The sequence below is a fragment of the Camelus dromedarius genome, chromosome 6 (genome assembly GCF_036321535.1).
Source record: "Camelus dromedarius isolate mCamDro1 chromosome 6, mCamDro1.pat, whole genome shotgun sequence".
Lineage (NCBI taxonomy): Eukaryota > Metazoa > Chordata > Mammalia > Artiodactyla > Camelidae > Camelus > Camelus dromedarius.
The window spans coordinates 19,523,892-19,538,843 of record NC_087441.1 but is presented as its reverse complement, the minus strand read 5'-3'; the positions used below and the strand labels follow the sequence as shown (position 1 = coordinate 19,538,843).

Below are 14,952 nucleotides of genomic sequence, written 5' to 3'. Positions count from 1 at the left end.
TAATAGCTGAGCTAAGATATAAATGAAAAATATAACAATGAGTCTAAAGGTGGGTAACTAACAGAACAGGCAAAAAGAGAGGAATGTGTAAATCCACATGGCAGGAAGGAACACGGTAAAATCAAGGAACCAAATGCAAGCCAGTGTAAGAGAAGCAAGGTATGCGATGGGGGTATGAGACAGGTAGAGGCCAACTCTATAACAGGCACCCAAGACGTCACTAAAAACTGGGGGGAAAAGCAATGGAACGTCACTGACTTGTTGGAACCAGGGATATAATGTGTTCAGATTTCCGGTTTGAAAAGCTCACTCTGGCAGTTGTGAGGATGAATTGGAAGGAGACAAAAGTAGATGTGGAGACAAATTAGAAGCTATTACACTACTCCAGGCAGAGATGGTCGCAACACAAATTAAGATGTTGGTCTTCCATGGAGATGGAAAAAAATTGACATATTAGAAAGATGTGTGAGATAACTGACAAGAAAATGACAGATGGGTATATGTGGTGAAAGAGAGGGATGTAGCAATGACCCCCAGGTTTGAGTTACAAAATCAAAAGGATGATAGTACCATTTGCAGAATGGAATATCAGAGGAGGACCAGGTTCGTTGGAAAAAAGCATGACTTTAGCTGTGGCTATATTGAGTTTTAGGTACATTTAAGATGTGTAAAATGAGATGTTCTGAGGACTATTTGATAAACTATTCTGGAACAGAGGAGACATCCGGATTAGGACCTAGATCTGTGAAATGACTGTGTATAGGTAGTAGACATGCAGCCATGGATGTGAAAGAACTCATCAACTGAAAATGCATAATAGGAGAAGACAGTCCAAACCAATTCTTAAGGAAATTGCACATTCACTGGCTGGGCAGTGAAAGGTGAACTTACAAAGGGAACCAAGAAAAGCAGCCAAAGAGGTAGGAAAACAGGAGAAATTGATGTCACAGAGCGAGGACATTTTGGTGGAGTATCAAGAAATGAAGCCAGACTGTTGTAGGTCGTGGGGGCTGAGTGCAAAGTACAGATCTGGAGTCAGTGAGTGTAGACTCACTGGACAAGTCTGTCCTTGAAGAGAAGGAGAGATATAGAATTGTATTTGGAAGCTGATGGAAACTTTTTTATTGTGTTTGTAAGAAAAGCATTTGAGCATATTTATCAGCGATGAAAAACTTGGTTTGAAAGAAAGGTGAACACGCAAGGGAAAGGAAGGCTAATGGTGTCAGGTTCACAAAAAAGCAGAGAATGATCCCTGGACACCCCTGACACGCCTACACTCACCTCGGTTCTGAGGACACTCGTCATTTCTCCATTAACTCTGTGTTCCTTGTTAGACAGTACTGCCCAAGGACAAGAATCACCTTTGCCCCATTTGCTTCTGTATCCCTGGTGTGCGGCACAGTGCTCAGATAGGAGGCATTAATAAATGTCATTTTAACTGCATATTAAAGTGAATGAAATTGGAAGTACATTTAACAAAAAAGGCAATCCCAGAAGTCTTATGATACTATAACATATGTATATATATGTATGCACACGCACACACACATGCACGCACACACACTGTAGTTATTGATTTTTTAGGCTAAATTGAAAAATTGGTATCATTACCTTAAGCATAAGCTGTTTGGGTACTAAGATAAGAGGGCCTTAGGATAAGGTAGAAACTGAAAGTCAGCTAAGAACTGAGAACTCTCCACATATAGATGAGCAAGGCCATGAGTCTTTTTTTGTGCAGAAAATTAAGCCCTGATTATATCAAGGAAACAAAGGGTAAAAGCGCAACCCATCAGGACAAGTGGATGCATCATTCACACCAGTCCAGGTGGAACCCCACACAATGGGGCTTCTACATCTGAGATGGTTTGGTGACCTACTAAATCCAAAAACTTAAAAGAAAGAAAGAAAGAAAGAAAGAAAACATTCATTTCATTTTTGGAGACAATATTAAATGCCTCATATAGGGAAGCAAGTCCACGTGGGAGAAACTCCCAATTTACCCCATCCCACCCCCTACCGCCCCCTACCAGTAACCATAATCAGAGCACTTTATATCCTTAGAAATCATTGAGGACCCCCAAAAGCTTTGCTACATCAGTTACATCCATTGATATTTATTGGATTATGGATTAAAATGGAAAGTCTAAAAATAACTAATTTATTTAAAAATAGTAATAAACCCATTGCACATAAACATAAAATAAAATAATTTTGTGAAAATGACATTTTCTAAAACAAGAAAAGTGAGAAAATAACTGTGCATTTTGAAGTGTATTTTGTCAGTCTCTTTAATGGATGACTTAATATAGATGGATTCGCAAAAAAAAAAAATCCTTTCCTAGCTTTTCCATTTCTTAAGAGAAGTTCTTTAGTCCAGCCTCAGTTTCTTTCTCTGTGAAATGGGGATAATCAGACCTCACAGGGTGGTTGAATAAAGTAAAGGGATTACATATCATATTAGAGCGCCATGCTCAGAATAGCCATCCACTCCCTGACCTAAGAATTTTACCTTTCTATCGTCATTTCTGACATCCTCTCATTATGCTCTACAAACTCTGATTTTTACCTCAGTAGAATGAGGATGATATGCCATATCTAAGATTTTTGAGAAAACCACATAATGTGAATGAAGTTTCTTCATGAAATACAAAGAACTACTTTTTTTCTTGAAGTATAGTTGACTTACAGTATTATATTAGTTTCAGATGTACAACATAGTGATTTTATGTTTTTATAGATTATACTCCACATAAAGTTATTATAAAATAGTAATTATATTACCTGTGTTGTACATTACATCCTAGGATCTTATTTCATACTTAGTAGTTTGTACCTCTTAATCCTCTTCACCTATCTTGCCCCTCCCCTAACTCCTCTCCCCACTGGTAACCACTAGTTTGTTCTCAGTATTTGTGAGTCTATTTCTGTTTTGCTATATTTGTTTGTTTTACTTTTTAGATTCCATATATAAGTAAAAATATACAGTATTTGTCTTTCTTTGTCTGACTTATTACACTAAGCATTATACCTTCCAGGTCCATCATGTTGTTGCAAATGGCAAAATTTCATTCTTTTTATGGCTGAGTAGTATTCCACTGTGTGTGTGTGTGTGTGTGTGTGTGTGTATACACACCACATCTTCTTTACCCATTCATCTTTTGATGGACACTTAAGTTGCTTACATATCTTTGTTATTGTAAATAATGCCTCTGTGAACAGCAGGGTACATATGTTTTCAAATTAGCGTTTACATTTTCTTCAGGTATATACCCAAGAGTGGAATTGCTGGATCATATGGTAGTTCTATTTTTAATTTGTTGCAGAATCTTCATACTGTTTTCCATGTGGCTGCACAATTTATTTTCCCACCAATAGCATACAAGTTTCCCTTTTCTCCACATCCTCGCCTGCATTTGTTATTTGTGTTCTTTTTGATGATAACCATTCTCACAGGTGTAGGTGACATCTCATTGTGGTTTTGATTTGCATTTCCCTCATGATTAGTGATGTTGAGCACCTTTTCATGTGCTTGTTGGCCATCGTACAAAGGACTACATAAACCAGGGGCCAGCAAACTACAGCCAATGGGCCAAATCTAGCCCCTCCACCACCTGTGTCTCATTTTTTTCATTTCTTTTATGGCCCACAAGCTAAGAGTGGTTTTTACATTTTTTGATGACCAGAAAAAAGTCAAAAGAAGATGATTATTTTATGACATGTGAAAGTTATATGAAATTCAAATTTCAGTGTCTATAAATAAAGTTTTATTGGAACACAACCACACTCATCTGTTTACATAGAGTCTCCAGCTGCTTTTGCACTGCAATTGCAGAGCTGAAAGTTGTGACAGAGATAGTATGGCTTGTAAAACTGAGAGCATTTACTATCTGGTTCTCTACAGAAAAGGTATTGCCTACAAGGGGCATAGAGATTTTTTTTTAAGATACTGGCAAAGTAGCTGTCATATAGTGAAGGCTCAATAAACAGATGTTGTTGTTTTTGATGTTCCTTTATTCAGTTAGTCATTCAACAAGGAATTGTTGAGTGTATCCTACGTGCCACACACTGCTCCAAGGGCCACAGATTCTAGCAATGAACGTCACAGACAAAAATGCCTGTGCTCACTGGACGGACAATAAGCAGACAAGTAAAAATAAATATAACATATTAAATGGCTGGGAGTAAAATAAAGGGGTAGAGAATGGAGAGTTTCAGGACAAGGGTTACAATTTTTAGATGCAGTAGCCTGAGAAGCTTTCACAGAGAAGGTAACATCTGAGTGAAAACCCAAAAGACACAAGGGAGCCGTGGGGAAACTGTGGGGAAGACAGGAGTAGGAAGGAATGTTCCAGGCATGGGAACAAACACAGAGCACTTTGTGTGCTCGAGAAATAGCACAGAGTCGGTGTGGCCAGAGTGGAGTGAGCGAGGGGGAGATTAGTAGGAGGCAAGTCGGGAAAGTGTCCAGCAAGCTTAGGCAGGGCCTTGAAGAACCATCCAAGGACTCTTGCTTTTACTCTAAGTGAGAGAGAAGGCAAGAGCTTTGAGCCAAGTGGTGGCAAGACCTGACTTAAATCCAGATCAACCCGGATGCTCCGATGAGAATGGGCTCTAGGATAAACTGCAGCCAAGGAAAAAGCAGACTTAGGAAGTGATTGCAATGGTGCCAGTGAAAGGTGTTGATGGCTTGAGCCCAGAGGGCACTGGTGGCAATGGTGAGAAGTAGATATTTGGGGTATATTTAGAAAGTAGAGCCAACAGGATCCAAGGATGGACTGGATATAGATTTTGAGAAAAAGAGAAGTCAAGAATGACCCCACTTTTTTCTGTCCCAAGCCACTGCTGGAGTAACATAGTATTCATTGATTTGAGAAGTGAAGGATATGGGAGACCTATGTTTGCTATTGGATGACAGAAGGAGGGGACGGATTAAGGAATTAAGGAATTAAGATGCAGGGATGATGAGGACATCATGGAAATGTTAGCTTGGAGATGCATCCTCCAGGGGAAGATGTGCAGTGGGCAACTGAGATCAGGCGAGGCCAAGGCTGGAGACAGGAATTTAGGAGCCCTGTACAGATAGATGGGATGTGGTTATGGTTGTTATACTCATTCAGTATATTAGGATGGATCCAGCCAGACCAAAAGTACATTGCAAACAACGTCTGAGGAGTAGAGGCCTGGCATTGGAGACATTACCAAAAGCTGCAAATGAAAATTTTGTTCCACCAGAAGCAAGGAGGATACCAGGAACAAGTATAAAAAATAAAGCTAGCATTCATAATATGAATTGCTCCAAATTTACCTAATTGAGGAAACAGTTTTCAGTGAGTCAGATTATAACTTTATATGTTAATTTGCAAAAATCAATTATAGCCCTATGGTGTTACATTTTGGGGGATATTGTGTATCGTCTTGATAGAAATTAATAAGCCACTTGATGGGCACACAACACCTCCTTACACTAGTTAAGAGACAATTAGGAAAATAAAACTGCCTCTAATTTATGGACAAACAAAATATGATGCATGAGAACCCCATAGGGTAGTTCAAACAATTTAATTTCTGCTGATCCTCACAAATGCTTCTGCTTTTAAAAAATATATATATTGACTAGCTTGGCTTCCTCTTTTGCTAAAAATCTTTCAGTCTGGACAGTTATTCAGGCTGACCTGGGTGGGTCTAATGAGCATCTCTTCCCTCTAAGGCAGTGATTCTCAACCTTTCTTTCATTACTGATTCCTCCCATCAAGGAATCTTACTAGTTTTTTTTTTCCCAAATCCACCCCATAAAATGTTTTTGTTGTGGTAAAATATACATAACACAATATTATCATTTTAACCATTTGTAACTATAATTCAGTGTCATTGAATACATTCAAGATATGTTATATAACCATCACCACTATCTATGCTCAAAATATTTTCAATTTCCCCAACTTAAATTCTGTACCTGATATATAATCATTCCCTATTCCCCATGCCTCCCAGCCCCTGGTAACCTCTATTATACTTTCTGTCTCTATAAATTTGCCTTTTCTAGTATCTCATACAAATGGAATCATGTGATGTTTGTCCTTCCGTGTCTGGCTTATTTCACTTAGCATTATGTTTTCAAGGTTCATCCATGTTGTAGCATATGTCAAAATCTCATTCCCCTTGTTACTGAATAATATTTCATGGAATGTGTATGCAACATTCTGATCATTCATTCATCTGCTGATGGACGTTTGGGATATTTCTACCATTTGGCCATTGGGAGTCACGCTGCTATGAACAAACATCTGTGCCCCTGCTTTCCATGCTTTTAGATACACACCTAGGAATAGGCCTAAGACCCTTTAATACCACAGATGAACTGTGTATCTGTTTAAGTTCTGTGTACATATGTGTCTCTACTTTATACGTAAAAAGAGGAAGACTTCTTCGCCACCCTCCCTGAACCAATTTTTACTTCCTCGAGAGGGGAGTGATCCCACCGTCATCAAGACTGCAAGCTCCAACGTAAAGGCAGGTCTCTTGCCTCAGACAAGGTCTACGTGTAGGTAATATACACCTAGATAAACTGCTCAAAGAGGGGTGAAGCTGTGGATGAGAAAGAAAATGACCCCAAAACATGTAAGTGTTTAAAGTAGTTTTTATTTCCCCATGCAATAGTTATTTGTCATTTACTTAGTCTTCAAAATTGACAACAGTTGATAAAGTAATGAACCCAAGAATGTTTTGGAAACTAGCTCTCAGTAGTTGTATCAGGACCAAACCAATGAAACAAATATTCTAACTAAACTTTGGAAAACAGTGGAGATGAATGATGTATTCCCACTGAGTCTGAACTACTTCCAGAACACAAATAGAATAATTACAAGCAAAGGTTATGTAAAACAGGGGGGGAAGATAAGGAAACAAAAAGTGATCCAAAGATCAGGTTGTAGGAAGCCGGGTGTCAGCGAGGTTACTGGATGGTTCTGTTAGCATGTGGGAGACAGAGTGGTACCTAGTTGGAAGGCAGTAAGGCAAGGTTCCTGGAACATTCTCACCTGGGTTTTATGATAGTGTGGTTGCCTAATGCTGAATTGTGTCACTACGTGAAGAAGAGATTAAGAAGACTGCATAACAGTATTTAGAAAAACAAGAGTTTCAAATACCCAACCAGACCCTTCAAGTGTCTGGAGAGATAAGGAGACAATGAGGACCTGCCAGACTGGAGGAGACTAAAGAGCCATGACCGCTAAATACAAGACGGGATCCTGGACCAGATAAAGGACAGACAGTAAGGAGAAGATGGGGGAATTCCGAATCAAATCTGCAGTTTAGTTAGTAGCACTGTACCAATGTTAACTGCTTTGTTTTAGCGATTGTACCACGATTGTACAAGATGTTAACACGCAGGGAAGCTGCGTATAAGGCACACTGGGACTCTTGCTACCATATTTGCAACTCTCCTGTGAGTCTAAAGTTATTTTAGAATGAAAAGTAAAAGAAAACAAACAAACAACAACTACAACAAAGTATCTGGTAGCTCCTGAGTATCAGAGACAAACTGTTACTGGCATTGCTGAAGAATGCTTGGAGTAGGGGTTCCGTATTTGCAATTATCAGCAGCTTTGAAATCTGACATGGGAGTAACTCTTCTTTGTCTTCTTTCCAATTCCATTATAGGGTGTGTTGGGTGCATCATGTAACTGGGATGTGGGTGTACCCTTTCCTGGAACACATTGGCCCAGGAGCCAGAATCATCTTCTTTGGGTCTACAACCATCTTAATGAACTTTTTGTACCTGCTAGGAGAAGTTCTGAACAGCTATATCTGGGACACACAGAGAAGTAAGTATTGTTTGGGGGAGCATAAAACAAGAGAACTGCTGTCTACAAGAGTGTGTGCGGGGACTGAAGGAAAATTCCACTGGAGCACAGGCTCCCTTATGAAGAGTTTCACTTTTATAACTACAATATTAATTTAAGGGCTGCTGGCGGTTACCTGAGAGGTTTATTACTCACTTTGTCATATTAGCTAGTAAAACATCCAAATCTAAGAGAAAAGAATTGTGTCTGTAAAATTTTATAGGGAGAAATGTTGTAACAAGAAAAAAAATTTAGAAAGTTTCACTTTAATTAACAAAATACTGCCTTAACTAAAGGGACCCCTGATTAAATAGATAAATTATTAAGTGTAACCATTCTCATTAGAAATCACCCACTTTTTGCGTCATCCTTTGCGTGGGTGCTGCCCAAGAGGTCTTGCCCCCATTCTGCTAGAACTCCAAGCAGCACAGAATGCCTCTGGCAACTGTGACTCACCAGTGACTGTCATATTCAAAAGCTGAAGGTGGCAAAGAGGTACCGGCAGTAAAGGGTAGTACTTCATTGCTGCAAAAACTCTCTTAACCTATGAGTTGATTTCTCTTTTGTTTCTATTTACGGCAGAGCCTCCATCTTGGCAAGGCACGTAATCTTACCCAGGCTGTGCAAAACCTGTCCAAAGTGTATGTAAGATAACATAAAAATGGGAAGGTGGAAAAAGCAACAGCCCAGATATGTAGTGGTTTGAGTCCTGCCTGAAAACATCCAAAGGCAAGATGGCGTGAGGATTTTAGAGAGCTCTTGGCATCTCCTCCAACACAATCACAACACTGTAGACGTCACCAGTAAACGGTCTCTGTTCCACAAACACTGAGCACCCTACTCTGTGCCAGAAACTGCCAGGAAGTTGATCTAATTAGACAAATAAAACAGTCATCGCATGTTACTGAATTGGACTTTTTCTGTGTGTGTGGATCTTCTAAGATCATATGCGTCGAGGTGCTAGCCAATGTTAAATGGCCCAGAGGAATCTGAGAGTTTCCTTTCTTAGTAGCTGGCTTGATTTTAAATAGTGGTCTATTAAAAAAAAGTGTTAAATATTTTTATTCAGTGTGGGGGACCAGAAATTAACCTTTTAACAATTTTCCTCTCTGTTCATGGGGAATCATAATCTTCCTCTATTCATTAACTTATAAAAGCATGTAGTTAACTTACAAAAATATTTTGAAAACAAAATGTAGACTTTTCTTAGTTTCTTGGGAGGAAGGCCATATTTAAATGTATGCGAATGTGTCCAATACATGCCATTCAGGAAGTACTTGTGACTGCCTGTTCTCCCTCAGTTAGCTCGATTCCAACTTTCATTTGGCCATTGTTCTGCTACTTCTAAGAGAAGATGACCTGAAAACCAGGAGAGAAAAAAAATCCAATCAACATCAGTCGAATCCTGCTTTTTAGCAGCTTTGAGATAGAAGTTAAAAATGAATAGTGAAGCTAAGTTTTTTTTAATGACCTGTCCAATTAATTCGTGCCATTCTCTCAAGTAACATGGGTTAAGGTTGACTAACATTTTGTAACTCATTTCAGATGTAGAGATTAACGTTATCGACATGGTACCACCACCATCTAGTTAATTCTACCCAGAGACAGATATTTTGTATCAAGGTGGCATCTTTTTTGTTTGTGAGAGGCATTGCAAACTGATGGCTTCCTTCAAATTTTACCTGCCAAGAAAGTTTTATTAGGCCTACGCAGGATTTTTTGGTTTTGAACCAATATTTTAAAATTGAGAGATTTCACATAAAGGCCAGATTTCTCATATAATCAAGTATTTTAAGATCTGGCAACACCAAGCCCACTGTTCTCTTCTGGCAACGACGGATTAGGAGTATCAGCTGCCCCCTTTTAGGTGGTACTTTAATTTTCCCTAGTTCTCAGCTGGCCACTTTGTCCCTCATGGTAGCCGCCTGGTTCTGTAGGTAGTTGCGTTTGAAACTCTTGATTAAAAGCAGGGTGTGTGTGTGCACGCGCGCGCGTGTGTGTGTTAGAATGAACTGAATACAATCAAGTGCAGTGTTAAAATCCTGACTACATTTACTACATCCCCAACAAACTCCCCAAGGAGCAGGAGTACCACCCTTGAGTCCCCTCCTTGTGTCCACCATGGCTTTCTAATGGCTCAGCTTCCTCCACTTGGTCACGTTGGCTTCAACATCAAGATAAAAATCACACTATTAAAATCAAAAATTAAATTAGAAATCATCTAAGCCAATCTTTTTTTTTTTTTTAACTAAGAGCCAGGTGAGGCCCAGAAATCTTAAGTGACCCAACAAAGTAGATGGCTGCAGAGCCCACACCTTCTGACTGATGTTCAGTCCAGTGTTATTTCCAGTGAACCATCAGAATGTCACCATCAGAAACCCAGACACACGAGAGCTCAGAAACTTCACTCAGAATCTGGATCCACCTTGTAAAGTAACAAAATCAACTGACCTGATAAGAACCCATGAACAAAATTCCTTAAAGTAGGCTAAATTAACAAGGAAGCGTTTGCTCTTCTTAAAAGAAAGTAACTCAAGGTGACTTTGTGGATGTTCTGTTGGTTTTCTAGGGCAGGTACCACAGAGGACCACAAACTAGGCAGCTTAAATGATAGGAATGTAATGTCCCACAGTTCCAGAGGCCCGAAGTCCAAAATCAAGGTATTGGCAGGATTGGTTCCTTCTGAAGACTGTGAGGCAGGGATCTGCTCCAGGGCCTCTCCTTGGCTTGTATATGGCTGACTTCACATTCACATGGCCTTCTCCTCTATGTGTGAGGCTGTTTCCAAATGTCCCCTTTTAATACAAAGATGTTGGCCATGTTCAGTTAGGGCCCACCCTGATGACTTCATTTTAATTTGGTAAAGACCATATCTCCAAATACAATCACATTCTGAGGTCCTAATGGTTAGGTTTGGGAGACACGGTTCAGCCCATGACATTCTGCCTTTTGCCCACCCCATCCCCCAATTCATGTCTTTCATTCATACGAAATACATTCCCAACATCCCCCGAAGTATTTCAACCATCAACCCTTAAGTCCAAAATCTCATCTTAACTGTCATCTAAGTCAGGTATAGGTAAGACTCAGGGTACGATTCATCCTGAAGCAAAATTGCTCTCCAGTTGTGAACCTGTGAAACCAGACAGAAATGATCTACTTCCAAAACAATGGTGGAACAGGCATAGAATATATATCCCGTTTCCAAAAAGGAGAATCAAGGAAGAAGGGGGTCCCAGTTCTCAACCAAGTTTGAAAGCTAGCAGGGCAAATTCCATTTGTTTAAGGCTTGGGAATAATCCTCTTTGGCTAAATGCTGTATCCTCAGGCCTCACTGGGAGGGGGTGCGGCCCCGCCCTCTGGGTGCTGGGGGCAGCCCTCTGGAGCCAAGCAGGAGCCAGCCTCTGAACCACCTTCTGGGTCATTCTTCCTTCATTTCGTCCTGTCTCTGTCCCTTTCAGTCCAGCCTTGCAGTGCTTCTGCTGGTACAAAATTCTCCCATGCAATTCATGGGAGTCCAAATCATCAGACAGATCTTTCCCAGCTTCTGCTGAGATGGTTAATTGGATCTGTGAGTCACATGCCTTTAGCAAACGGTTGTCCAGACACACGCGTGGCCTTCTCTCACATTCTGAGGTCCTGGGTGTTAGGACTTCAACACATGAATTTGAGGGAGACAATTCAGCCTACAATAGCTAAAATATTCTGTGCTTAAGCTAAAAATGTATTCCAACTCCAGTGTGTCTGGCTAGGGTGACCAGTCATATTAAGGTCAAACTTTATACAACCAGAAATGAAAGTGTCCAAAAGTGAAAGCTTTGGGGTGAGGGTGGAGAGAGCAGGCAAAAGAGAGAAAGGAGAGGGGAGCCAGGCCCAGATGACAGAAACCTCCACCTTCCTCCCCCCGCCCCCAGTGCCCCACCCAACTCATACCCCACCCAGGCCCAAGGGGGTCCAGCGCGGCCCCCTGGCTGAGGCCCTCTCCCAGCCTGGGGGAACCACATGTGACTGACCCTTCCTCCACGGTCCTGACAGAACATCCTGCCTCAGCTTTGCAACAGGTTTCCTTCTGCTAGTTGTGTGGAAATTATACCTCTGGTTCTTCCAAATATTTACAGCTGTCTAATTTTTTCCCTGCACCTCAAAGCTGCCAAGCTCAAGTAGGTGGGGAGCCACTCTCCCTGTCTGGGTCAGAGAACGCCCCCTGTTCTCCACCCCCGCTTTTGAAGATTCCACTATGGCTGCCAACTCAACCCATCTGCAGAAGAACACTTAGGGCGAAAGAGACTTCAAAAAGAAAAGCAAGCAGTTATTAACTTCTCCACAGGAGAGGGAACACGGGACAGAGTTGGGACCCAAGTCATGTGTGCTGTTTGAATGGAATCTGTGTTGTGTTTTTCTGCCTTTGCCTTGGTTACCCAACAGCTAAGCCATCTCCTGCCTTCTCCCCCCCAACCCTGGTCCTCCTCCCTTCAGATGTCCTTACTCTCCAACTTGAAGTTTTCCTTAATATGATTTCTGAGAAGTACTTTGGAAAAAGTGTAACTGATCTCTGCCAGTTCCTTAGTCATGAAAACCAAACGTAAAAGACTGTCTAAGGACACCTGTTCTGAGCATTTTACCCACATTCCTCTGCCACCACCCTGACCGCACCAAACACATAATGCTGGGGGTGGGGAGCTGGGGGAAGGAGTCGGGGTGTCTCTTCTCTTGCAAGCCCATCAGAATTACGTGCCATGTTTGGTTCTACTGCTTCCCCACTAGTTTAGTTTCCTCTGTATTCATTGTTTATTAGCTTATTTCCATAAAGATTAATTGAGCTCCTGCTATGAGACAGACACTGTGCTGGGTGCTGGGGATATAACCAGGAACAGAATAGTTGAGGGCTCTGCCCTCTGAAAGCTTGCAACTTACAAGAGGATACGAACAAAACCTGCAATGCAATATTTGGGGTTCTTTTGTTCAAGCAGAAAGGCTCCGAGAACTTGGTGTTAGAAAAATGTTTTAGTAGAAACGAAAGAAAAAAGAAGTGGGGAGCGTCTGCCAGATTTAACTTTAATTTATAAGAATGACTTAAACATTTTCATCTCCAGGAAAATGAAATACCACAAAGTATTCACTGCAGACAACGGGCAGAAAGGTCTTACCAGTCTGGTACCTGAGTCTCTCAGGAAGGAAAGCATAGCACTACTGGGCTTGGGTTGAATAGAGGGAGAACTTGAGTTTAAGTACACTGTGGGCATGGAAGTAAATAGCTCTTGTGGCTAATAAGCTCTCTATGAGCCTTAAAAACAAAACAAAGATTTGACTTTTGAAAATCCAGAGTCCTTGCCTTGGGAGGGGACAGGAGTAAAATAAAAATAAATGAGGCCTCTTTGAAACTCAGCCAACTCCACACCTCCTATTGCTGGAAGCTGGTTACAAAGCAGTCCGGTTGGGATTTCTGTGCAAACTAAATGAATCAAGAACTAACTTGCTTCCCTGGCCTCCAGAGGCCATGAGAGCTGGGTGTGTCTCAGAGACGTTCTGTCCTGATTTGGGGGGAGGGGTGGGGAGAGAGGTCACTGAGGAAGTTTCTGGAGGTTTTAAAGACGCTTTGGTTCCTAGTTTAACCTGATGTTCAAATAAAGTACTTTGCCTGTATTTCTAGGTATGGAAGAAGAGAAAGAGAAGCCTAAGTTGGAATGAGATCTAAACCAAAACAGAAGAGCAGGATGGAGCCACCATTGAAGACTCGATACCCCCTGGGCATTGGTGCGAAGCCGAGTAAATCACCTCCACCTCCCTGCCCTGGGGGAGGGGGGCGCCTTTACAGAGAAATATATATAAGAATAGAATACAGATGTTTCCAAAATTTAACTTGCCCTCAATTGTGTTTTAAAGAATTCTTTCCAAATTCATTATTGATAACAACATCTTTTTTTTTTTTTTTGGCTCTTCCAATTTTTAAAGCTAAAAATTAATCATTGGATTTTACTTTGTGCAATAATAATTCCATTTAATCAAGGAAAAATAAAATCCTATTGTGTTTCTTGTTGAGAAATATGTGAAAATCAAAGGGGCAGATATAAAGAAGGCATTCGTGTATTTATTTAGTCCTACAGGTGGCTGGTATAATGAACCAGGGCCACAGAATAAGTCCGGAGGAAACGAATGGATGTTCCCTATTGCAATAATGTCACAGTTGCCTCAAACAGGCAATATCACTAATAATTACATTGATTTAGTCAAAACCCTAAGTGTATTTGGATCTTGTGATTTAATCTTGTGAAACTTTTCTTAGATGCAAACTGTAACTTTAATAAAGACAAAGTAACCCCTAACCTGATGTCTGCATGGTGCATCTCAAAACTCTAAAAACACTCATGTCTCCTTTCTTGTATTGTTTCTATTACTTGTTGAAAATGGGCTTCCTAAGCCTGATTCTAGCGATTTTTTTTTTAAATATTTATCTTTTTGAAAAATCTAAAAGAATAATTTTGTTGGGAAAAAAGCTAACTTACAAAGTCTTTGACCATAATTATTTTAACATAATATTAATACCAAATATGTAGTCGAAAACACATAAAAATAAATCTTAGAGAAATATAAAGAAAGAGCTAATAAAAATAAAAGCAGAAATTAAAGAAGGCAGCCATAAAAAACAATGAATTGATCAATTGATTAATAAATACAGTATCTCATCTATTTAAACAGCATTAAAATATTCAAACTACTGGTATGTTAACTGAAAGAAACACAAAGTGCTTGGCAATATAAGTACAAATGTGAGCAAGTTTTTAAGTATAAAAATGTGTTTTATAGCTCTATGGCAACAAATCCTTAGACAATGAAATGTGCAATTTTTAAGAAAAATAAATTCAATTTTAAGAATTAGAAAGCTGTAATAGACTGATATTCATGGAAGACATTTTTTAAATATGTTCAATTAACTATCTGCATAAAAGGAGTTGGGTCCAGAGTATTTTATGAGCAAGGCCTTGAAAACTTTCAAGTAACAATTCTCATGTTTATTAAAGTTTTCTAAGATTACAAAATGATGAAACACTTCCCAAATTATTTTTCAAAGTTAATGTAACCCACAAAACAAAGCCAATGTGTCAAAAAAAAA

At 40.0% G+C, this 14,952-nt stretch overlaps 1 protein-coding gene across 1 annotated transcript in view; it reads left to right on the top strand.

The window, feature by feature from the left end:
* Positions 1-14,164, top strand: part of AIG1 (androgen induced 1) — a 220,216-nt gene extending 206,052 nt beyond the window's left edge. Inside the window, exons 5-6 of the mRNA XM_010983705.3 lie at positions 7,660-7,823; positions 13,492-14,164. Coding sequence (XP_010982007.3) covers positions 7,660-7,823; positions 13,492-13,529 — 202 coding nt within the window. The 3' untranslated portion in view covers positions 13,530-14,164. The remainder of the gene's footprint in view (positions 1-7,659; positions 7,824-13,491) is intronic.
* Positions 14,165-14,952: the final 788 nt, after the last annotated feature.